Raw genomic sequence first — 25,936 nt, forward strand, 5'->3', positions numbered from 1 at the left:
TCCTGAAACTCTGTTGACTTCATCGAAACCAAAATGATGAATTATTTACAAGAGGTAGATATCTAACTTTACCTTTTTTTAAATTTACAAATGATATAGACCGAGCCGAAGACATGTCGGCAGTAAACAACATTTCTTGGGCTTGGGCAAAGAACTGCACCTACTCCAATGATCTGGCCCTTCCTTTGGTTCCATACATGGACTGTCCGTCCAACCGCAAGTACATCTCATCCTCCATATCTTTTGTCTTTTATGGACTTACCATTTTTGGGACAATTGGTAATCTCTGGAGCCTGTGGGCTTGCATGCGGCCATCCCAACCTTGGAGTATTGGGTCCATAGGTGTCCTGAACATGGCCCTGTGTGATCTTGCCTATCTGGCCTCTGTAGGACCCTGGGCTGCCTACATTTGCTCGGACTACCACTGGAAAATGGGCCGCCCACTCTGTTTTGTGGTGAAAATCCTTTACTTTGCCGGGATGACTTCTAGCACAATGTTTATCTGCGCCATCAGCACCGATCGTTTCCTTGCAATTGTGTTTCCTTTTCAGTCCCGAATGATCCGCACCCCTCGAAACACTGTACTGGTTTTCCTTCTGCTCTGGGCCATCACTGCCATCTTCATTTACTTTAATTATCCAAACATCATTTACTGGATCAGGGAGGATGGCATCCATGTATGTGGCGCGGTGGTGGTGTCTACATTGAGGGAAAGTGAAACGACCTACAATCTCCTATCCTACTATGCCATTCAGGTGTCCATCCCACTGCTCATCATCATACCGTCCTATGTAAAAATAATTTCCCGGATGAAGCAGTCGCGGCAGCAGTGGGGCCCAGGCAACATGCAGGGCCTGGACAAGACCATCTGGCTGATTGCAGTTTTCATTGCCAACTTCCTGGTGTGTTGGGTGCCAGCTCAGCTGCTTCACATCATTGCCTGTATCATTTTCTACACTTTGGATTTTTGTAAAAATGCTTGCTGGGTCGCATGGGTGGTCAACCTTCTCTCCGAAGTCTCCCAAATACTGTACTGTCTCAATGCGTGTCTCGATCCTCTAATATTCCACATGCAGTGGGGACCTGGAGAACCGCCTCCTATGGTTGTGTTGGCAAACTGGGCTAGAAAGGTCTTACGGGTAGGTAGGAAACAAGATTTAGCTGGACCATCAGAGGAACCCGTCGGAGTGATCCAGGTGAACGATGGATCCAAAAACACAACAGAAAAAACCTGAATTGGTGAAATTACCACAGATGTCTAGGTGTGTAAATGTGAGTTTGTCTTCATGTTCTCTTGTGCTTATGCTTTTAAGCTTTTCCTTTTGTTTGCATTACATATTATATCGAATCGCAATAAAATTCATGTGAACAACAACGATAAGTTCTGGACTTTTTTTTACTCTATATTGATTTAAGAGCCAATCACACAGCAGAAATATGTAACAATGGGAATCTAGAAGTGTGTTGATATTAGAGATATACCTAATTTTTGGCCACCGAAAATGTGGTCTAAAATGTTGTCATTTAATGGACCCCTTAATTTTCGTGGCTTTAGTCATTGTTGGGGTACTCTTTTAGTTATCCTTCAATATGAAAAATAATTCTCGAGATTTTTGGCTATCGCCCAGCCCTGTTTATGATTGTTTTTAAACTCCTTGTTATAAACAATCGCTGTATGACTTCTTCGTGACAAGGCAAGTAAAGATTTTATCTCTTTGTCTCATTGTTATAAATTTCAAACAGTTTCTATCTTTAAAATGTTGTGAAGTTGGTCATACTTTAATATGCTGGTCAAGTTGAGTCTACTGCTGAATATAACAAAATGTCAACCAAAAATCGCAAGGAGTTGCTGCCAGGTTTTAACAACACAAGTTAGCCCAATGGCCAGTCAAAAAACGTATAATTTTACATTGTTTCTTCTTTGATAATTGCATATTAGTAATTTTAAAGATCCTGTTATCCTACAAATATCATATTAATTTAAGACTGCACAGCTAGTATGGTGTATCTCATGTGACTGCCATATGCTGTCCAGTTAAAATGCAGGGGGAAAGAATAACTCCCAACAGAAGTCAACTTGTGAAATTCATTCAGTCATTGTCTTTTTCGGCTTAGCCCCTTTATTAATCTGGGGTTGCCACAGCGGAATGAACCACCAACTTATCCAGCATATGTTTTACGCAGCATATGCACTTCCGGCTGCAACCCATCACTGGGAAACATCCATGCACACTCATTCACACACAAACACTACGAACAATTTAGCTTCTATTCTGTTTCAACTTGTAAAAGTATTTTTAAAAATCTGAAATAAAACTTTGCAGATATTAACTGAACTGTTAATTTATGGACTGTAGATTTAGCTATTTATGCAGCTATTCAGCAACAATCCTGGAAAATCCTCTTTACTAATATTTTACAATGGAAACAAACTCTGTGTCTCGTCCTATTATTTCAGTAATCATTGGTAAAATATAGATTTGGTAGAGTGAAATATTTCAGCGCAACCAAAATACAATTGATGCAATATGTCAACTCTGAAACAACCCTTGGCAGAATTCTTGGCAACCTTGTTGTAAGGTACTACTTTGCATCACTAGATGGCAGACTTGATGTTGGCTGTAAACTAAAGTTATACACCAGCCAAATGTCATTCCAGCTAATAAATGTTAACTGTAAAAAGTATAAGGATTGAATCTATTGAGTTTCAGTTTACAACCAAGTGTGAAGGGCAGGTGATGAATCGTAAATAAAAAAGCTGCTATTGTCTTCAGTCTGACAGGGCAGGTTGAATTTGTTTATTGTCATAAATTTGTTTGTATTTGAAATCCATGAACACTCTTCATTGTTCACCATGGATGGAGTTTATCTCCTTCATTTATAATGTACATCTGTATTCTTTACAGAGTGACATTAAGTCCTGGCTGAAGAATTGTAACAATTCAGTGTTTACATAGGAACCACTACTGTAAAATCAAACCCAATTATCTTTCATTTTGGCAAGCAACAACTTAAATAGTTGGGATAGTTAACCCAAAATAAAATATTTACTGCCTATTTAAGTAGTTTCAAAACCATTATGAGTTTCATGATTTCGCTGAACACAATAGATAGATATTTGGAAGAAAGATGAAAACCTGTAACCACTGGAAAAAATAAATGAATATATATATATATATATATATATATATATATATATATATATATATATATATATATATATATATATATATATATATATATATATATATATATGTGTGTGTGTGTGTGTGTGTGTGTGTGTGTGTGTGTGTGTGTGTGTGTGTGTGTGTGTGTGTGTGTGTGAAGTCAGTTTCTTCTGATAATGTTAACAAAATTTCCATTTTTGAGTGAACTATCCCTTTAAATCAGAGATGCCCAAATTAGGGCCTGCAAGCCACCTATAAACAGAGATTGCTATTTCTAATTTTACATAACCGTTTGTTTGTTTAATTGCGGAGCTACAAAAAAACTAAATTAAATGTTTCAATTAAATGTGAATTGATCAGATATTTTAGAGGGTAATGAATCCCTATATATATAATTTAACTCTAGTGTGTCATAAATGGGCCCACACAGAATCTGCACGCTTAGAAATCTGCAGATTTCCACAGATTTTTAGCCCATATTGAGTCTATACATTTACTTGTGTGTAAATGTATATTTATTTAGTTTTTAAATTAATTTTAGTAATATTATTGACTAATATGAAAATGCTTATATGATTTATTTAGAATTCAGTTTGTAAAGTAATATTGTCTGTTTTTTAGTCGATTTTATTTTAGATACTTGCTTTGTTTAGCTTTGTTAGGTGGATCTAATAGGATTCACATTGTTAACATTAAGTAAATATTTAAAAAGGTAGCCTATTATTTTTACTTCATATAAGTTTCAGTTATGTTACTTTAAAATCATTCAGTATAAATTTGTAGATTTATTTTTACAAAATCACGTGCAGAAATGTCAAAAAATATCAACAGATTCTGTCTGGCCCTGGTCATAAATGAGATTGTTTATGGTTTTATTGTATTTATTCATTATAAACTGTAAAACATATATAATTAAGCATTGGTACAAGTAAATTCTTTTTTCTGTATATTTTTAATATGATTAAATTAGGAAGTTACCATGGAAACTTTAATGTAACATAGTTTGGTATATTTAGGTCCAGCACTTTCAATCAAGTTTTTTTTTTTTTTTTTTTTTTTTTTGGCCATTCGTTAGAAAAAGTTTGGGCACCCCTGCTTTAAACTATAAACCAGGTACCAGGATCCAAAACGCAAAGCTGGATGTTCCTATTCGGGGAAAAAAGTCAAAACTAATTTAAAGTTTTCAGTTTCCTACTCTCTAACCTGTTGTTCGAACATCAAAATAAACAGTTTGCCTAAAGTAAACGAATTGTCTACACCTTAGAGCAACACTGCAGTATCACACAACCGCCCATATGTGCAGTATAATCCGACAAGTAGTCATGCGTGCTGTGTACTTAAAGTATACTATGGCTAAGGCATATTTTAATATTAATTAGGTCAATCTCGCTACTTTACAGGGGCACCAAGTGACGCCATTTATTAACATTAGCAAGTAAAGCGGTCCCCCAAATCAGGATTATTTATTGGTCAGCTGCGCAGCACCCGCCTCCCTACGTCATATTTTCAGCCAATCAGAATAGCCGAAAAGGCAATTTTATCGTTGTTGAGGTAATATTCATGAGCGTGCTCTTTACAGTAGTAGGATTTGTAAATACACAGACCGTACCGGTGAAGGTATCACGACTGTGGGTGATTTGCGGAGCTCAGACCGGCTCACCGTCAAACTGCTGACTCGAAACACTAAACATGGTCCGTTTTAACGAATGGACGTCCGTGGGAAGCGCGTCTCACTCAGACAGGAACACCGCACGGGATTTAAAGCGTTTATAGAGGGGATTCGCGATGACGGTTCCGGTGAATGGGTTTTAGTATGCGAATTAAATGGCTGTGATCAGATCATGGCTTGCTTTAAACGCGTATCGTGTGATTGATTACCGACTGTGATTGTAGAGCGAAGGGCTTTCGGCTGACCCGCCGTTTGTTTGCTGGAAACACTGATTCAACAGCACAGCGAATCAAGATGACAGTGGAAAATACAACTATCAAAAGTCGGATTAAAAATCTGCTACGGTCACCTTCCATCAAATTGAGAAGAAGTAAAGCTGGCAACAACAAAGAGAATCTCAGTAATAAGGTACAGTGCATTTACTGTATGAATCTCTCTGTCTCCACTCTGCAGTATATGTATAGGTTATGTGTTATAATGCATAGCTGTGATTTTCTGCAGTTTAATGTAAGGTGATGTTGAACTGGCATTAATATGTCAGATTCCATCCAAAGGTTTGTTATGTAAACTCTATAAAGGCATACTGTAGATCTGTCATTACAATGCAACAGCGTGAAGGCTGTAAAATGCACTGACCTATATTTGCCACATGTCTCACATCATTTCGAGCTTTGGTAAACGGCATGTCTGGAGAATACACTGCATTATGCATGATTCATTTACAGTGTATTGCATTAATTTAAATTTTAGGCATAGAGAGTGTTGATGTTACTATATAATGCATACATATGCACGAGGATGTATAAAAAACAATCAAATTTCTTTGTTAATAATAAATAAATATATAATAAATAGTGTAATATAATTTTTGGGTTCTTTTTTAAGCCACCAACATATAATATAAAGCAAAAGAATTCAAGTAAAGTGCATTTCGAAAAAAATATAATGCATGCTTATAGCTCAGAAATGTGTTGCTGTTTATAATCTAAAATAATTGAATATATTTTTGGATGCCTTTTCAGTTTTGAGCATAAGATTTTAGTTCATTCGACATGCAGTATATTGTAGTTTAAACATTTCAAGCAATGGGAAAGTGCATGTTATAAAAATATGTTACACTATATGCTAGAATAATCAAAGGAACTATGTTCAGCAAATATAAGTACACCCCTCACAAATCTATCTTTTAAATTAATATTTTTAATAGGAAGCTTTAGACTATTATATTTGTGCATATACATTAGATTAGTTAGTACTAAAGCCAAATATGGAGCTTTTCTAACAAAATAAGTTGTGGTCCAAAAACTAGTACAAATTCGCAAAAACAAATTATACATATACATACAGTTGAAGTCAGAATTATTAGCCCCCTTTTGATTTTTTTCTTTTTTAAATATTTGCCAAATGATGTTTGACAGAGCAAGGAAATTTTCACAGTATGTCTGATAATATTTTTTCTTATAGAAAAAGTCTTATTTGTTTTATTTCAGCTAGAATAAAAGCAGTTTTGAATTTTAAAAACTATTTTTGGGACAAAATTATTAGCCTCTTTAAGCGAATTTTTTTTTCGATAGTGTACAGAACAAACCATCGTTATAGAATAACTTGCCTAATTACCCTAACCTGCCTAGTTCACCTTATTAACCTAGTTAAGCCTTTAAATGTCACTTCACTGCTGTATAGAAGTGTCTTAAAAATATCAAGTAAAATATTATTTACTGTCATCATGGCTAAGATAAAATAAATCATTTATTAGAAATAGGTTTTTAAAACTATTATGCTTAGAAATGTGCTGAAACAATCTTCCCTTTATTAAACAGAAATTGGGGGAAAAATAAACAGTGGTGCTAATAATTCAAGGGGGCTAATAATTCTGACTTCAACTGTATATATATATATATATATATATATATATATATATATATATATATATATATATATATATATATATATAGCAATATTTTGCTTAAATTTAATTATATTATCTTTTAATTTTTAAATATGTTTGGTGACTAAATTATTATTAAAAATAAAAAAATCTGTTTAATAAATGAGTTTTGTTTAAATGCACAAAAATACATTGCCTATATTCTCTGAGAAATTAATAAAAATATTCATTTTCATTTTGAGTAGCACTGTATATTAAACATTTTCTAAAGTGTGAAGGTTGAGTTCAGATATGCACATGCATGCATTTCTTGCAACTAAGTGTGTGATGCGTTCCTTAATCAAACATTGATACTGTTTTTGAACTATATTGATTTCTGTACCTCTTTTTTTTTTTGCAAGAGCTCTTAGACTCTTGTTGTTGTGACTGTAACTATTATTGTATTGCAATAGTCATCCCTGACTGTTGCATTCCATTCAGATTGCCTGTTTACTGCTGCAGACTCTTTGGTGACTGTACTTCCCTTACAGACACGGGAGTCCCTGTGACTTTATGATTGTTTTGCAACTGCGAAGAATGCCTTGAATAACTTCGAGACCTTCTGCTGCATATGATTTGTAGCTTTCAAATTACAGTAGGTTGTTCACACTTGTGCTAGAATTTCAGCTACTGAAGCCATGACTGTAAGGGAAGTTTCATGGTGTTTATTAGGACTTTTATGAACATGAAGAGTGCCCAGAGAGTAACCCAAAAGCAGTTTGACCTGTTGATGGAAGTCAAACCATTATACTTGAGTGTCTTTATGATATGTTGTTAGAATTAAAGCTATAAAAGGAAAGATGTTGTGATAGAAATATAATAATACTAACAGTTAAACAATGGGATTTAAAATGTATTTATGTTAAACTCGTAATGAATTAGTTTTTAAATTAAAGTTTGTTGCTTTCAATTGACTGGAAATGCCTTTTAGATAGAAATTATATCTATAAAAATAGAATGCAATTAATTTAGCCTGTGGTTCCTTATTGCTCATATTTTAGCTTTGCTGTTTGAACATGTCCATAACTAACATACTGCACTCGCATCTCTCCCCTCTGTGTTTATTCTACAAAAATGAACAATGTCTTACATTGAGGAGAGGTGTTATTACCTGTCTGAGTAATCTGATTTATGCTTTTCATTTGGCTGGCGTGAAATTTTGTAAGACTTACAATTAAGGAGGGACTCAAGCTGTATCACGGGACCAGAATATAATAAGCCGTTTTAAACATTTATTGTTTCTAAATGGTTGCAAGCACTATAATATACACTCACCCGCCACTTTATTAGGTACACCAGGGTTCAACGCTAAGGATTTTTTATATGGGTCCAATCGGGCCATTGGTTGAGATTTTTACTTGCCCTGCCAAAATTTTCACTGGCCCCACCAAAAAAAAAAAAACTAAAAGGTTAATAGCTATTTCTTAACCACATATTTTAAATAATGGCAAAAGTATGCCTGTGAATCTAGAATTTAAACATTTTAAATATGTTTATAAATGTATAATGAGCAAAATTCAAGATTTTATGCAAATGAAAGAGCAGTATGAAAAATGTGCGGGTGTTTTAATGCAATTCTAAATAATTTTTATAAAAATGGCTTGTCAAACTGACTTTTTTTTTTTCAGTTTCTTAATTTTGTTCCCATGTAATTGTCTGCTTCTAAGACTTTAGAAACAGACGTTTTCTTTTAGCCTCATTGTTTAATTTTGCCGCCATGTTGCCATCTTTTCGTTGTACTGGTTGTTACCACGTTACAAAAAAAACAAAAAAAAAAAACGTGCTCAACATTACTGGCCGATAGGGGCCAGTAACAATCCTGTCTACTGTCCCGAGTGTCTTTCACACTGGCCCCGGGCCACTGGGTAGTCCTTATTGTTGAGCCCTGTACACCTTACTAGTACTGGGTTGGACCGCCTTTTGATTTCAGAACTGACTTAATCTTTTGTGGCATAGATTCAACAAGGCACTGGAAATATTCCTTGGTCCAAAATGGCTATCAATATTGAATCTCCTGTTTCACCATATCCTAAAGGTGCTCTATTGGATTGAGATCTGGTGACTGTGGAGGCCAGTTGAGTACAGTGAACTCATTGTCATGTTCAAGAAACTAGACTGAGATGATTCACACTTTATGGCATGGTGCGTTATCCTGCTGGAAGTAGCCATCAGTAGATGGGTACACTGTGGTCATAAAAGGATGGACATGGTCAGAATCAATACACAGGTAGGCTGTGGCTGTGACACGATGCCTAATTGGTACTAATGGGCCCAAAGTGTGCCAAGAAAGTATTCCCCACACCATTACAACACCACCACCAGCCTGAATTGTTGATACAAGGCAGGATGAATCCATGCTTTCATGTTGTGAATGCCAAATTTTGACCCTACCATCCGAGTGTCCCAGCAGAAATTGAGACTCATCAGACCACTTCTAATCTTCTATTGTCCAATTTTGGTGAGCCTGTGTGAATTGTAGCCCCAGTTTCCTGTTCTTAGCTGGCAGGAGTGGCACCCGGTGTGGTGTTCTGCTGCTGTAGCTCATCTGCTTTAGATTTAATGTGTTGTGCGTTGTTCAGAGATGCTCTTCTTCTTACCTTGGTTGTAACGAGTTGTAATTTGAGGTACTGTTGCCTTTCTGTTAGCTCGAACCAGTCTGGCATTTGCGCCCATAGAACTGCCGCTCACTGGATATTTTCTTTTTCGGACCATTCTCTGTAAACCATAGAGAAGGTTGTGTGTGAATATATCAGTATATCAGCAGTTTCTGAAATACTCAAACCAGCTTCAAGTCATTTAAATCACCATTCTTCCCCATTAGGGTTGTAACAATATACCGGTATGACGGTTTACCACGATTTGAACGTGCACGATTATCATACCATGAACAATTGCATATCAACGGTTTTAACCCTTAAAGACCGAGACAGCCGCCCGCAGCTAAAAATAAGTATTGCTCTTAAATGTTTAATAACTTTTGATCCGCTGATCCGATTCATACAATTCAAAGATTGACATAAAGAAGAGAATCTCAGCTTTCCAGTGCTGTATCACATAACATTCGGACTTCCAGAGGCTCCGGAATCAGTGCGGTTACGTCATCAAAATTTGACAACGCTGATTTGACAAAGAAACGCTCGTCACTGTGTCTCCGGACAAATCAGACATGATACATTGATGCATTGTCCCTCCTCCATGCCCAGATTGGTTCAAACTCGCTATATCACAACCAATAAGCATAGGTTTCGCTTTTGTTTGTGGAGCAAGCTTTTTGAACAACACGGAATGAGAGATAGGCATACATTTATGCGCGGCTAAATAAAACGCAAAAAAAAAAGTTTTGCATGAAATAATTCTCATACTAAGTACTTTTGCATGCACAGCAGCACAGAAACATGACAAAACAGTGACACAGCAAAGACGAACTGCTGCTCTTGCTGTTTTCAAAAGACGCAAATGAAGGTGCAGCTGTTTGTCTGCATTGCAGACAACCATATCCAAATCCTTATCGATAGACAACCATATCCATGCTGGCACATAAAACCTAAGGATGTTCCATATTGAATCTAGTTTCGTTATGTAACTATTTATAGTATAGTAAATATTTATATCTATTTTTTACTGAGGATTTGCACCATGTTTATTTAGACTTTATTTGGACTTTGACACATTATTTATTATTTTCTTATTTTTTTATTTGTTCATTGTAAGTGGTGTTGTTTATAGTAACTAAAAATATATTATTTGGAAAAAGTCAAATTTGCTTCACTGTTCTATTATTTTGTAACATTTGTAACATACCGTATACCGCGAAACCGTCAAACCGTGGTATTGTTTTAGACGATTATCATACCGTGAAAAATTCATACCGTTACAACCCTATTCCCCATTCTGATGCTCGAGTTGAACTGCAGCAGATCGTCTTGACCATCTCTACATGCCTAAATTCATTGAGTTGCTGCCATGTGATCGGATGATTAGAACTTTGCGTTAATGAGCAGTTAGACAGGTGTACCTAATAAAGTGGCCGGTGAGTGTACATTTACATATTAAAGAAGGCTAATTTAATATTGCATCGATATGAGATTAGAATATGGCTTTACTACAAACTAGAGCTGCACGATATTAGAAAAATTGGACATTGCGATATTTTGATATTTTTCTGCTAAAATACTGTATCTATTCAATTTCACCAAATGATCGAATCGAATTTGGAACTAATTTATAATCATGCTTTATTTAAGTTTCAGTTCTTGCTATTAGCAAACCATCCGTTATGACTTCTGCTTCCATAACCTGTATTACATTAAATAATTTGCTCCTTATTAATTGATAATAAGGTAGTTTAGATGTGGGATCAGGGAAGTAGAATAAGATCATGCAGAATATGTAGATTATAAGTACTAATAAGCAGCCGATATCATATTAACATGCATGCCAAAAAGCAACTAGTCAATATAGAGAATTGGTCCCTAAAGTGTTCTCAAATGTATTTATTTTGATTGATTGAGATGATTCTGTAGGGCAGAGAATCTATCATAAATTGTAATAAACAAATTAAAAGCATAGAAAAATGCAATAATACGAAGATTAAAGTGAAATAAACAGTGAATGCTTTATGGTTTTGTATATTTAAATGTCAAAAAAATATTGCATATCATGTAATGTGACTATTGCTGCTATACACATTGCAATATTGATGCATGATGACCTTGTTTCAGGGATTATACTTGCAATTCACCATTAAAAAAAAAAAAAAAAAAAAAACTTACTAATCTAAGTATCGTGTATGATGATCACAAGATCTTGACCATGCTAGTATTTAAGCGCTATGCAAAAGACTCTGTCAAGGTGCCTTTGTTCCATACAAAAGAGCCGATCTGTCTCTCTTTCTGCCTAAAGCAGTTGAATCTCCGGTGTACAGCGCCAGACAAAGGATCTGAGCTTTTGTGTAAGACTATATATGAGCTCAGCTCTTAAGACTGGACGTTGTTTTCCCAGGTTTACATGCTACAACAAAATCAAAGTCTTTCTTCCTGGTGCCGTGCAGTTCATTGACTTCTGGCTCAAGGACTTTGCCATTCTCTGAGGGTTTTGCATACAGGGATTGCAAGAAAGTTTCTGGAAAACTGCACAACACAGCTGTTAGTAAGATTCCCATCAGAGATGCTGAATGAAAATGGATTTTATATAAAAAACAACCTTTTTCCGATGTTGCAGCACTAATAGACAGCGGACATATGGAGGTCTGTCAGAAGATCTCTGGAAAGATGATAAATCAAAGTAACAACTACAATTACCGTGCTTTTTATGTTGGCATGTTCAGCACAAATTGTGGTGGAACTGCCGACATTTGGCTTACGGTCGGAAAAATGAATGTACATGTAGCATTTGAAGTCTAAACGCTGACTTCAGCTCATGGATTTCTTATAACTTGCATTTTTTAAGGGACAAAATAACAGTGAAACATAGACATTACAAAACAGTAAAGAAATCTAATTGTCGGATTTAGAGGAGAGCGCTTCATAAACCAGGTGTTCCTCGCATTTCTCCATTGAGCTGCACTTAAAGTGACCATGATTGATGTGTGTGAGTGTTTTCGGCTTGGATGTGACCATTGCTTTGAAGCAAGAGGTTGCAACTTTAAAAAAAGAACAAAAAAACAGCTGCTGTGGGTGCCAGAATTAAAAATATGGTAGAAACTATAAAAGAAATGTGTACATTTTACAGTAAACTACTATATTAATTAATTTATTGTTAATGCACTAATGTTTTGAAGTACACCCTTAATAAAATGTAAGGTTCCACACAATTTATATAATTGATTAATGGGGTATATGCCGAAGCATGCTAATAGGACTTTTAATTTGCCAGTAACCTGGGTTAAGCGCTTCCGGCGAATTGAATGCCAATGCAAAATCCGGTGCGTTTAAGGTCTGTTTTCTTTAAAAATGAGCGATCTCCACTAGCTGAGTGATATCCAATTTAAAGTGGGTCTCAGATTGTACAAGAAGCACTGCATTAAATTACATTTCCCCCGCCATATCTTTATAATATGAGCATTTATTTTACCCCAGTATATTCAATTCAGCTTTATTTGTATAGTGCTTTTACAATGTAGATTGTGTCAAAGCAGCTTCACATAAATGGTCATAGTAACTGGAACAGTGTTGTTCAGTTTTTAGTGTTTAAGTTCAGTTCAGTTCAGTTTAGCTCAGTTCAGTGTGATTTAATCATTACTGAGAGTTAAAACACTGAAGAGCAATTTCATCGATGCGTAGCTCTACCAATCCTGAACCATGCGAGCCAGTGGCGACAGCGGAGAGGGAAAAAAAACTTCACCTGATGGGAGTGAAGAAAAAAAACCTTGAGAGAACCAGACTCAGTTGGGCACGACCATTTTAATTTCTCCGCTGGCCAAAGGTCTTGTGCAGAGCTTCAGTCACGGCGGTGGAGGCTGGAAGATGGCCTCAGCAAAGACAAACAGATAGGTCTTTAATCTAGTTTTGAACTGGGAGAGTGTGTCTGAGACTCGAACGTTATCAGAAAGGCTAGTCCAGAGTGTAGGAGCCATGAAAGAGAAGGCTCGACCTCCTTTACTTGATTTTGCTATTCTAGGTACTACCAGAAGCCCTGAATTTTGAGATCTTATATTCTGACGGGCGCGTGCGAGTAAACAGCTTTTTTATCTCGTTTTATGCTTGAGCAACCAAATAAATGCTAAAGTTTATTTAACTGAATGTATTTTAATGACATTACAACATCGATGCTGTAAAAGGAACCGTATAAAATGGAAAAAAGTTCACAATAACAGGTCACCGGAAGTGTATCAGCATGGGAACAGCACTAGCTCGGCATATAGCCTATTTAGCTTAACAACTTTAAGTGGTGTGGCGAAGCAGTGGCGCAGTAGGTAGTGCTGTTGCTTCACAGCAAGAAGGTCGCTGGGTCACTGGTTCGAGGCTCAGCTTAGTTGACGTTTCTGTGTGGAGTTTGCATGTTCTCTCTGCGTTCTCTGCGTCTTCTGGGTGCTCCGGTTTCCCCCACAGTCCAAAGACATGTGATACAGGTAAATTTGTTGGGCTAAATTGTCCGTAGTGTGTGTGTGTGTGAATGTTTCTCAGAGATGGGTTGCGGCTGGAAGGGTATCTGCTGCGTAAAAACTTGCTGGTTAAGTTGGGGGTTCATTCCGCTGTGGCGACCCCGGATTAATAAAGGGACTAAGCCGACAAGAAAATGAATGAATGAATGTTTCTTATATTGGGTGGCACAATAGCTCGGTAGTTAGTTCATTGTTCACAGCAAGAAGGTTGCTGGTTCAAGTTCGGCTGGGTCAGTTGGCATTTCTGTGTGGAGTTTGTGTGTTTTCCTCATGTTGGCGTGGGTTTCCTTTGCGTGCTTCAGTTACCTCTACAGTCCAAAGACATGCGGTGTAGTGAATTGGGTAAACAAAACAATTGGCCGTAGTGTATGTGTGTATATGTGAATGTTAGAGTATATGGATGTTTTCCAGTTCTGGGTTGTGGCTGGAAAGGCATCCGCTGCGTAAAATGTATGCCGTAATAGTTGTCGGTTGGCGGTTAACCCCTGATAAATAAGGCACTACTTAGCTGGAGGAATTAATGAAAGAATGTATCTGATATTGAATTGGCACGTGCAGATGTTTAGTAATCCGGTCTTTTACACACTTAAAATGGTGAAAACACCTTGTTCTTTCAAAGATTACACCATTATGCTTTTGTCTCATACATATTTTACAATATAAGCACAATAGCAACATCTTTATGTAATTGCTTGCTGTTTCACCTAATAATTGCATTTGAACCACATTGCTATGACTCAGCATTTATGCAGCTGTTTTGCAACAGGATCCTGCCATGAAAATGCTAGTAAAATGTTTCTCAGCTTGTTTACTGATTTGTGACGCTCCAGTTTGTGCTTTTGCCTCAGCGTGTTGCTTTAAGAAGTCCTTCTGTACTTTACAAATGCCTCATGGAAAATTTGCTTGCTCATAATTTCCATTTACTGATGACAACGCTATTTTGGAGCATTATAGTGGAGTCATTTCGGACTCATACTCATACTAAGCCTTTGGGCATTTAAAGTCTCTCAGGTTTCTAAACAGAGTCTTGCATAATAAACTATTTTTTATAATTGGTGAATTTATAATTAGCCATTTAAGTTGGTCATCTGTTAATGGCTTAATAGACATGTTGGGTATTTTATAGCCAAGCAATTTATGGGCAAACATTGACTATATTTAGTTACTAATGTAATAAAGCTGTTTCGTTTAAGTGTTTAAAATTTTCTCCAACCATTTTTTTATTGCTACTTGAATTATTGAACTTAAAACTGAGAAAAATCGCATAAAATATACACAATGTTATATGAAAATATTTAGATTTTAAGGTGGCTGAAAAGTGTCTGGAATTTTGCACAAATAAAAAAAAATCATTTTCATCTTGTAAAAAAACATTTTGGTTTATGAAAATGTCAGTCACTTAAAACAGTGGTTGTCAAAGTGGGGGTTAAGAAACGATGAGGGGGGTCGCTTGGTGATTTCTAAAAATCTCACATATGTTATTAAACTATAAGAATGACCATATTTTATCCATACCCTACACTGAAAAAAAATATTCAAGGATGAGTCCTTGGATTTACTGCATTTTATTACGTTAAGAGGTTGTAAACTATTTATTTGTGTTGAATTTAAGCAAACAAATAAAGTTTGATAATGTTCAACTTAATTTGTTAGTTTTAATTCAGCCCAAATAAATAGTTTACAACCTTTTAACATAATAAAATGCAGTAAATCCAAGAAATCTTCTTTGAATAATTTTTTTCAGTGTACAAAAGATAAAAAGATAGTTTTTAACTTATAATATTTAAGTACTTAATATTTAATAGTTACATAGAAACAACATGCAAATAATGAGCCATCAGCCTTTCCATTTTTTTCCATTGGATTGCGACCCCTGTGGTTATTATGCTATATTAACGACACAGCAATATCGTTAGTTGCAGAAGATTGATTTTACGGCACAATGTTTAACTTTGACACCTTTATGGCTCTCACATACATTAGAAATAAAGCCCACGACTGAACATGGAGGATAATCTCCAAGCGGCGATCTCCAAAATTAAGCCAAGATAGTCTTATGCTGTAAACATTGTGCCCACCATTCTCATTAAGAAAGGTTAATATTAAATTAAACAAATGAATAATGACTATAAATATTATACAGTTGTTAAACTGTTGCACTTTTTTGTGTTGTTAATATGCTTGTGTTTATATAGTTCATGTTGGTGTGTGTGTGTGTGCATTATTTGTATGTTTATAACCACCTCTGAGCATAGTAGAGGAAGCAAGTCTATGCAGTTGTTATTTTAGGGGCCGCGGACTAAAAAGTTTTAGAATCCCTGATTTAAAATATGAACCATTTCATTTATAATTACGTACAGTTGAAGACTAATCTATCTATCTATCTATTAGGGGTGTCACGATTTCGATTTTTTTTATCGAAATCGATCGAAATTTAGGCTCAATTTCGATTATCGAATCAAAAAATAGAATCGTCGATGCTGCCACGCCCCCATGTCACATCAGCTTGGCTTGCCAAGCGGGAAAAAAACAGGCTTGTTGAAGTGCTTGTTAAACTGCAGAAGCAGGAGACCCGTCGACAGAACTTAAACCCTCCCCTCTTTCAATGAAGTCGCCGGTGTGGAAGCATTTTGGATTTCCAGTGAGTTATGTTGACAACGTTTGTGTTGTCGACAAAAAAAACACAGTTTTGCAAGCTCTGCTATGTACGTATTACGTACGGTTCGTCCGATAGACAACACCGGCATTGCGATCCTCCGCCCGCCCTCGTTGCAAATTCGCTCGCGAAAAGTACACACTCAGGCCCTGTTTACACTCTCTTTGTTTTTAAATGGCATTTTAGAACGACAACGATTTGACATCCACAGTGGCGTGTAGCATTTCTGAGCAGCCCTCCTTCCTCTCTACCTCTGAAAATGCACATCACGTGACCACACAGACACAGACGCACACACAGCCATGCGCTCGAGACAGCAGGTCCAGGCAGTCAGAGGACTGCTTCAATCTTTCACTCACTTGTACTTAGTCATTTTAGCGAACACCTCAGATACTGTTGGCTGGTTCCTGTTGGTTGTGCGTCTTTTTTACCGACGCCATTATAACGACACAGATCACTGCCTACTCACGAGTCCCGCAGAAAAAAGTGATTGACAGGTGGTAATTATGTGTGTATCTTGCCTTTATTCATTTACTGTATGATTTATGTATGGGTAAAACAAAGACCATGCAGGTCAGGTAGTTTAAACGGTAGGCTACAAATAATTAATTGGTCATTAATTAATTCATTATTCATAATCAAAAATCAAATCGAATCGTGCCTTTAGAATCGAAAATGTAATCGAATCGAGGATTTGAAGGATCATGACACCGTTACTATCTATCTATCCATCTATCCATCCATCCATCCACCCATCCATCCATCGTTCTAACTTTTTACCATGTGATTCCACAGGTGACGTTGGAGAAAGTTCTAGGAATCACTTCTGCTGGGAGTCGTGCTTTGGCGTGTGACCCGCACTCAGGACTAATTGCCTACCCTGCCGGGTGAGTAACTCAACTTCAATCCTTTTTAGCATTCTTTTATGAGGCACAAGCTTTAAATAACCTGCAGGATCCAGCTAATGAAATTATGCCTTTTGAGGCTGAGTCAGATCTCACCTCGCAGACTCGCATATTGTAGAACATTTCTAAAAACAGAGCCTTTAGTGCGTCTTGTGAATTTGGTCATTCAGAAAGAAACAATGGAAGTATTTCCTATTGGCGAACTTGAGAAAGAAACCACAGAGAGGAAAGGGGGAGAGAGATAACGGTCTGATAACAAGCGAGGGATCCTGGAGGAAGTTAGGTGTGGTGCAAACAGGAAGTGCTGGATCTGAAAAAGGATTTTGAGTGTGTTCTTTTTGAGATGCAATGTATTATATTGGAGAAAAAGTTCAAAACTCAACATATAAGGGCTTCGTTTTCTGTCTAAAGCACAAATGCAGCTTGATTTAGAGACTTTCACCATCTAAATGGACTGAAGTAGGGCACTACTAAGAATAAAAACTGCTTGGGCTCTTTTTTTTTTATCTCTGGAAATGTGCACCTGGCCTAGGGATTTACATCTGCATTACTCTACTCACCTTAAGTTGTTATTTTTTCACAGATTTGTACTGTAGTAGACAAATCTTTTTATTGAACTTTTAACAGAGCAACTCAAGCATATACAAGAACAAGGTACATAAAAAAAGAAAACAAATACAAGGTGAAATAATATTAATTAAAAAGAGAAAGGTAAAAAGGCACGAAAAAAATAAAAAAATAAAAATAAATAAAAATTTGGGGGGGGGAGCTTACATTTCAAGTATTTGGGATAAATCTGTTCTCAAAATATGACAGGAAGGGTCTCCAAACTTTGAAGAATCTATTATTTGAGCCCTGGGTGCTATATTTAAGTTTTTCAAGCTTTAGATACGCCATGACATTTTCTACCCATTTAGTATGTGTTGGTGGTTTAGTTGACTTCCACTACAGATTTGTACTGTAATTGTATTATTTGCTGTGCTTTGGAAACTGTATATGAACGAGGCTGATCAATTCAATTCAATTCAATTCAGCTTTATTTGTATAGCGCTTTTACAATGTAGATTGTGTCAAAGCAGCTTCACATAAATGGTCATAGTAACTGGAACAGTGTGGTTCAGGTTTTAGTGTTTAAGTTCAGTTCAGTTCAGTTTAGCTCAGTTCAGTGTGATTTAATCATTACTGAGAGTTCAATCACTGAAGAGCAAATTCATCGATGCGTAGCTCTACCAATCCTGAACCATGCGAGGCAGTGGCGACAGCGGACAGGGAAAAAAAACTTCACCTGATGGGAGTGAAGAAAAAAAACCTTGAGAGAACCAGACTTAGTTGTGCACGACCATTTTAATTTCTCCGCTGGCCAAAAGTCTTGTGCAGAACTTCATTCGCCGTGGTTTATGCTGGAAGATGGCCTCAATGAAGACTCGTCTGTCCCTGGAGCGTCGCTGGAATCAGACACATGTTCTCCACTCCCCACGACCATCAGCGCAGCAGCAGCTCAGGATATGGCCTGGTCCCGGATATGGAATCCTTGGGATCATCACGTCGCTGGTCTTGGATCCAATCAGTGACTCCGCCTAATCTGAGGACCTCGGGATGAGTATCCCCAGGTGAAAATAGAGAATAAAGAGAATAATTAGCGTAGCTGCTGTTCATAGTGTATATAAGCAAGATGTAGAAGCCAGTGTGGAACCCGCTAGGTGATGCATTGAGTGTATGCTTTACTAAACAGATAGGTCTTTAATCTAGTTTTAAACTGGGAGAGTGTGTCTGAGCCTCGGACATTACCAGGAAGGCTATTCCAGAGTGTAGGAGCCATGAAAGAGAAGGCTCGACCTCCTTTACTTGATTTTGCTATTCTAGGTACTACCAGAAGCCCTGAATTTTGAGATCTTAAAGAGCGAGTTGGTTCGTAGCGAGACAGAAGGTTGGTTAGATAAACAGGAGCTAGATTATTTAGAGCTTTATAGGTGAGAAGTAATATTTTAAATTCAATACGAAATTTAACAGGCAGCCAGTGTAAGGAGGATAAAATTGGGGTTATATGATCATATTTTCTAGACCTGGTCAGAACTCTGGCTGCTGCATTTTGTACTAATTGAAGTTTGTTAATAGAGGATGCTGGGCAGCCAGCAAATAGAGCATTACAGTAATCCAGCCTCGAAGTCATAAAAGCATAGACTAGCTTTTCTGCATCTGAGATGGATAGCATATTTCGTAATTTAGCGATATTTCTCAGATGAAAGAAGGCAGTTTTTGTGACATGGGATATATGGTTTTTAAAAGTTAGATTGCTGTCTAATATGACACCCAAATCTTTTATAGTAGAGCTAAAGCTAACTTTGTATCCCTCTAATTGTAAATTGAGTTGCGAGATCTGCTGTGTGCAAGATTTAGGCCCAATAAGTAATAATTCTGTTTTGTCTGAGTTTAAGAGAAGAAAATTGTTGGTCATCCAGTCTTTGATGTCTTTGATACACTCAGTTAGTTTAGAAAGTTCAGACGTCTCGTCAGGTTTAGTGGAAATATATAATTGAGTATCATCTGCATAGCAGTGAAAGCTGATCCCATGTCTTCTAATAATGTCTCCCAGAGGTAGCATGTAAATTGTAAACAGTAAAGGGCCTAAAACTGATCCTTGAGGCACCCCATACTTTACTGGGCTGACTTGTGAAGGCTGTCCATTAAGATTCACAAACTGGTAGCGGTCAGTTAAGTATGACTTAAACCATTGTAGAGCCTGTCCCTGGACACCTGTAGACTTTAAGCGATTTATGAGGATATTGTGGTCAATGGTATCAAATGCCGCACTAAGATCGAGTAACACTAATAGCGAGACGCACCCTCGGTCAGCAGCTAAGAGTAAATCGTTGGTTATTTTCACTAAGGCGGTTTCTGTACTGTAGTGAGCCCTGAAACCTGACTAAAACACTTCAAAAATATTGTTCGTCTGCAGATAAGAGCATAATTGAGTGGAAACAACTTTTTCTAGTATTTTAGATTAGAGTATTTAGAGTATTTTTTGATCATTAAAAATTATTCGCCCTCCTGTGAATTTGTTCAAATGTTTCCTAAATGATGTTTAACAGAGCAAGGAATTCACTGTATTATTTCCTATAATATGTTTTCTTCTGGAGAAAGTCTAATTTGTTTTATTTCAGCTAGAATAAAAGCAGTTTTTAATTTTTCTAAACCATTTTGGGGTCAATATTATTAGCCCTCTTAAACTGTTATACAATAACTTGCCTAATTACCCTAACTTGCCTAATTAACCTAGTTAAGCCTTTAAATATCACTTTAAGCTGAATACTTGTATCTCGAAAAAGATCTAGTATAATATTATGAACTGTCATCATGGCAAAGATAAAAGAAATCTGGGGGGTTATTAATTCTGAATTCAACTGTACATTAAATGGAACGGATTATAGCTGCAAATCTTTACTATAGTTATAGTCAGTGGTATTTCAGCAATGTATATCAAGGAGAAACACTTTCTGTTACTAATCATCACATGATGCTTGTAATCTGATTAAACAGTTAAGCATTTGCGCTCTGGACTCAGTTCTTAGTTGCCATACCATGTTGTCCTCCTACAAAGGAGGAGAGATTTGGAGATTTGGAGTGATCAAAGAATGCACTGTACTGAACAGGCATACAGTAAAAGATTGGGGTCAGTACAAAGACATTAATATTCATATTAAACAATGATACATCAAATTATTCAATAGTGACTGCTGATCTGGAGAGATTTTGAATATATAGTTGAAGCAAATTATTAGCCCTTGATGAGAATTTTGTTTTCTTTTTCAAAATTTTTCCAAATGATGTTTAACAGAGCAATACATTTTTTTTTACAGTATTTCCTATAATATTTTTTTTTCTGGGGGAAAGTATTATTTGTTTTGTTTTGGCTAGAATAAAAGCAGTTTTATTTTTTTTAGGTCAATATTATTAGTCCCCTTAAGCAATATTTTTTTTCGATTGTCTACAGAACATACCATTAGTATTTTCAATTCAATTCAATTCAGCTTTATTTGTATAGCGCTTTTACAATGTAGATTGTGTCAAAGCAGCTTCACATAAATGGTCATAGTAACTGGAACAGTGTGGTTCAGGTTTTAGTGTTTAAGTTCAGTTCAGTTTAGCTCAGTTCAGTGTGATTTAATCATTACTGAGAGTTCAAACACTGAAGAGCAAATTCATCGATGCGTAGCTCTACCAATCCTGAACCATGCGAGGCAGTGGCAACAGCGGAGAGGGAAAAAAAACTTCACCTGATGGGAGTGAAGAAAAAAAACCTTGAGAGAACCAGACTCAGTTGGGCACGACCATTTTAATTTCTCCGCTGGCCAAAAGTCTTGTGCAGAGCTTCAGTCGCCGTGGTGGAGGCTGGAAGATGGCCTCAATGAAGACTCGTCTGTCCCTGGAGCGTCGCTGGAAGGACTTGCCTAATTACCCTAAGTTTAACCTAATTAACCTAGTTAAGCCTTTAAATGTCACTTTAAGCTGAATACTAGTATCTTGAAAAATATCTAATAAAATATTAAATATCTAGTAAAATATAAAATATGTACTGTCATAATGGCAAAGATCAAAAAAATCAGTTATTAGAAATGAGTTATTAAAAGTAGTGTTTAGAAATGTGTTGAAAAAAATCTGCTCTCCGTTAAACAGGAAAAACTGAGAAAATACAGAACATACATATATATTTAGCAAGGATGCATTAAACCAATCAAATATGACCACTCACTCAAAAATAAAAATTCTGTCATTTATTTTTCACCCTCATGTTGTTCCAATACCCTGAGACCTTCATTCATCTAAATTAAATCTGTGAGCTCCCTTATCCTCCATCCCTTTGTTCAATGTCTATAAAATAGTATAACCATCGCTGAAGTGACAGGAGATTAGCAGGGAACCAGAAACTGATGGTTGTTTTCTTTGCAGCTGTTAATCCTGAGAAAAATGTTAGTTTTTGATTAAAGTCAGTGTTACATCATTCAATAGGAAAAGGCAAGGTTCAGGATCAATAGTTATTTCCAAAATTTGTGACAAGCTGTTTTTTTTTTAACATTTATTATTATTTTTTAGGAGATGTGTTTTTTTATTTTTATTCCAATAATTATTCAATTGTTAAAATGACTATAATTAAATGAAGTATTCTTAAGAATAAAATAATATGTGTTTATTGGAAGACTATACTGGCATTATATGAGTGACATTAAAATCTGGCAATATAATTGTTTATCGCAATATATTTTAGTGCAGTATAGCGTACAAAAAAAAAATAGAGATTGTGACAGGCCTAGTGATACTAAAATTAGGATTCAGTTTGCATCAGGAACAAATTAGACCGTTGTAATGTTTTGTATGCATTTCAGCTATTTTGGCTGTTGCTAGACATTCGTCATTATCCATCACCACGTTTTCATTGTCAACTTATACAATGAGGCTGGCAGTGTTGGAAGTATAATTCCTTCCGAATGCCATATTGTTTAATTCCTGGCTGCTATTGCTTTAATAACTTATTGAAAAAAAAAGAAGGTCGCTGGTTCGATTCCTGGATGGGTCAGTTGTCTTTTTCTGTGTGGAGTTTTCATGTTCTCCCTGTGTTCTTGTGGGTTTCCTCTGGGTTCTCCGGTTTCCCCCACAATCCAAAGACATGTGCTATAGGTGAATTGGGTAACCAAAATTGGCTGTATGAGTGTGCGTGTGAATGTGAGAGTGTATAGATGTTACCCAGTATCGGGTTGCAGCTGGAAGGACATCCACTGCATAAAACGTATGCTGGAACAGTTGGTGGTACATTTCGCTGTGGAGACCTCTAACAATAAGGGACTAAGCTGAAAGAAAATGAATAAATTAAGAGCCAATAACTCTATCAGTATAAGAAAGTAAAAGTGCTGGTCTTATTTTTAAGGCGCACACACACCGCTTCCATAACAAACTCCACCCTTCGCTAAGTCAGCAGTTAGATTGAGCCAAGCGAGCATTTGGTGCAGATGTCTTGGCTTGCTATAGGTTGGAAAATTAGCGCAGGCTTCCGCAGCTGTCGCAGATACAGACCCCACATGTCTATTAGACACCAAGCTGGTTCTTTACGAGCGGCATTTAGTGCATTTCTCCCCTTTGAAGACGGTAAACAAATGGGGGGTTATCTGAGGTTGACTTTTATGGTGCTGTAGTTTAGCTGAGTGCATGTACACTTTTATTTATTTGCGTGGAAAGGATTGTTGTAGATCTAGTCCTCCATAAATGAGGTGTCCCTGAGATGTGTTTTCCTCTAGGTTAAACCTGATTAGATTTGAGTTTGAATGCTGGTGCAAGGTCAAAATGCCCTCAAAGCAAGATTGATTCAGACTGCTTTACTATTATTATTAAAGTGAATAGAAGATCAATGTTATTTTAGATTTTAAAAAGCTGATAACAAAGATTGCTGGTTCAAGTCCCAGCTGGGTCAGTTGGCATTTCTGTGTGGAGTTTGAATGTTCTCTCCGTATTGGTGTGAGTTTCCTCCGGGTGCTCTGGTTTCCCCCACAGTCCAAAGACATGTGCTATAGGTGAATTGCATAAATTAGCCGTATCGTATGAGTGTGTGTGTGAATATGTGAGTGTATGGGTGTTTCCCAGTACTGGGTTGCAGCTGAAAGGGGATCCGCTGTGTAAAACATGTTGAAATAATTGGCAGTTCATTCCGCTGTGGTAACCCCTGATAAATAAGGGACTAAGCCGAAGGAAAATGAATGAATGAAGAGCTAATAACTCCATCTGTAATGTATTAATTAAAGATGAAGCTTTCTGCAGGGAGATGTCCTGCTTTTATAAATTTGACCTGAAGAACTGTCTGGTTAAAAACCCTCTGGTTTCATCTGCATAATCTTGGTATATGCAAAAGCAAATACATTTTTAAAAATTGAATTCATTTGCCTATGTTAATTGCCACTAAGTGTTTTATCTAGTAATGCACTCTAATAGAGTGAATTTGGTTTTCTTGTGTCATAAATTTAGGAAATTGAATTTCAACCCCTAATACTGTCCTTATGATGGAGTTTACGTTGACAAACTAAACCAATTAATATATATATATATATATATATATATATATATATATATATATATATATATATATATATATATATATATATATATATATTTATTTTTTTTTTTTTTAAATTTTTTTTTTTATGGTACCATAGAATGAAAATCTGGATATACATAGGCATAGCTGAATAATAGGAGTTAAGTAAATGGAAATGACATACCATAAACCTTCTCCTTGTCCTTCTTCCTTGTTCTCAAGGAAATTACAATTATTATTTATTATCTTATTTTGAAACCTATATAAGCTTGTATTAAACTTACTAAGTATGTGGGACTCCTATTTTGAAAATGGGAGATGTTTTAATTAAGAATTAAGGAACAGTTATTGTGTAGCAGGCAGCCATTTTCATGATCATACAGTGTTTACAGCTCATCAGAACACAAAATTTGGGATTATATTGATTTTAAATGTATTCAATGCAGCCTTGAAGAGGCATAAAGTCTGTTTGAATGTTTTTTTTTTTAGTTAGTTTAATGTGTATATTGTGAAATTTGCCATGTATGTTGGTAATGAGTAGGCCCACACGGAATCTGCGCGCGCAGAATTCCACAGATTTTCTGATGATTTTCTGCAGAATTCCGCAGATTTCTGCCGATTTTTAGAACATCATTAATTCTGTTTATTTACCTGAGTAAATGTGTAAATCTGAATTCAGTTTTTATTCAGTAATTTATTACTTTTTATTTTTATATATTAAGGTTTTAGTTATGATACTTGCTGGATAGTCCCAAAATAATTCCGCAGAAATCCGCAGATTTTTACCAAAATTCTCTGCAGAAATAGCAAAAAATGTCCGCAGATTCCGTCTGGCCCTAGTAATGAGGCAAAAGACACACATTATAAAAAGTGTTGGGTTCTACACAATTCCTTGATGTTGTCCCAACACAAATTTATTAAGTTAACTTAATAATTTCTACAAATTTAAGTTGATTGAACATAAAACAATTAAGTTGTCTCAAAGGAATTGTGTCGTTTTAACAAACTTTTAATAAGTAGTTTGAACAGGAAGATCTTGAGTGCATGTTTGTAATTAGACAACAAACACGTGCAAATTGCTAAATATTAGGGTTTAATAATCGCTAATGCATCGTACATTTTATGTTTAATGCATATTTGTATAATATTAATTTATATTTAAAGCAGCATTATACTTTTTTTTCAGAAAATCTATTTTCACCCATTTAATATTGCTTCTGTGCACTGAAAAAATGATGATGTCTGCAAAACGGTTGCAAACAATTTATTTGTGTAGTATTTGTTTACAACCACTTAAAGTATTTTTTTTTTTTAGAAAATCCAAAGAATCATCTTTGAATATTTTTTACAGTGTACTATTCAGTGTACTATAGAAGAATTAAGAAAGTAAAGTAACTTTTTGATTTTATGTTGACTAAATAACACCATACTG

General features: G+C 36.1%; 2 protein-coding genes across 9 annotated transcripts in view; both read left to right on the forward strand.

The window, feature by feature from the left end:
- The first annotated feature begins 113 nt into the window (after positions 1-113).
- LOC147833018 (S-geranylgeranyl-glutathione receptor P2RY8-like) lies at positions 114-1,375 on the forward strand. The gene has a single exon (XM_087290081.1). The coding sequence runs from the start codon at positions 114-116 to the stop codon at positions 1,233-1,235; it is 1,122 nt and encodes a 373-aa protein (XP_087146207.1). The 3' UTR covers positions 1,236-1,375.
- A 3,397-nt stretch (positions 1,376-4,772) lies between these two features.
- The window catches only part of mapkbp1 (mitogen-activated protein kinase binding protein 1), a 111,687-nt gene continuing 90,523 nt past the window's right edge, over positions 4,773-25,936 (forward strand). For all 8 annotated transcript variants that reach the window (XM_087289780.1, XM_087289784.1, XM_087289781.1 and 5 more), the window contains exons 1-2: positions 4,773-5,244; positions 17,317-17,408. In XM_087289780.1, the coding sequence (XP_087145906.1) occupies positions 5,131-5,244; positions 17,317-17,408 (206 nt within the window). In that variant the 5' untranslated portion in view covers positions 4,773-5,130. The remainder of the gene's footprint in view (positions 5,245-17,316; positions 17,409-25,936) is intronic.

Source organism: Danio rerio, chromosome 17 (genome assembly GCF_052040795.2).
Source record: "Danio rerio strain M-AB ecotype USA chromosome 17, GRCz13ab, whole genome shotgun sequence".
NCBI classification, from domain to species: Eukaryota; Metazoa; Chordata; class Actinopteri; order Cypriniformes; family Danionidae; genus Danio; species Danio rerio.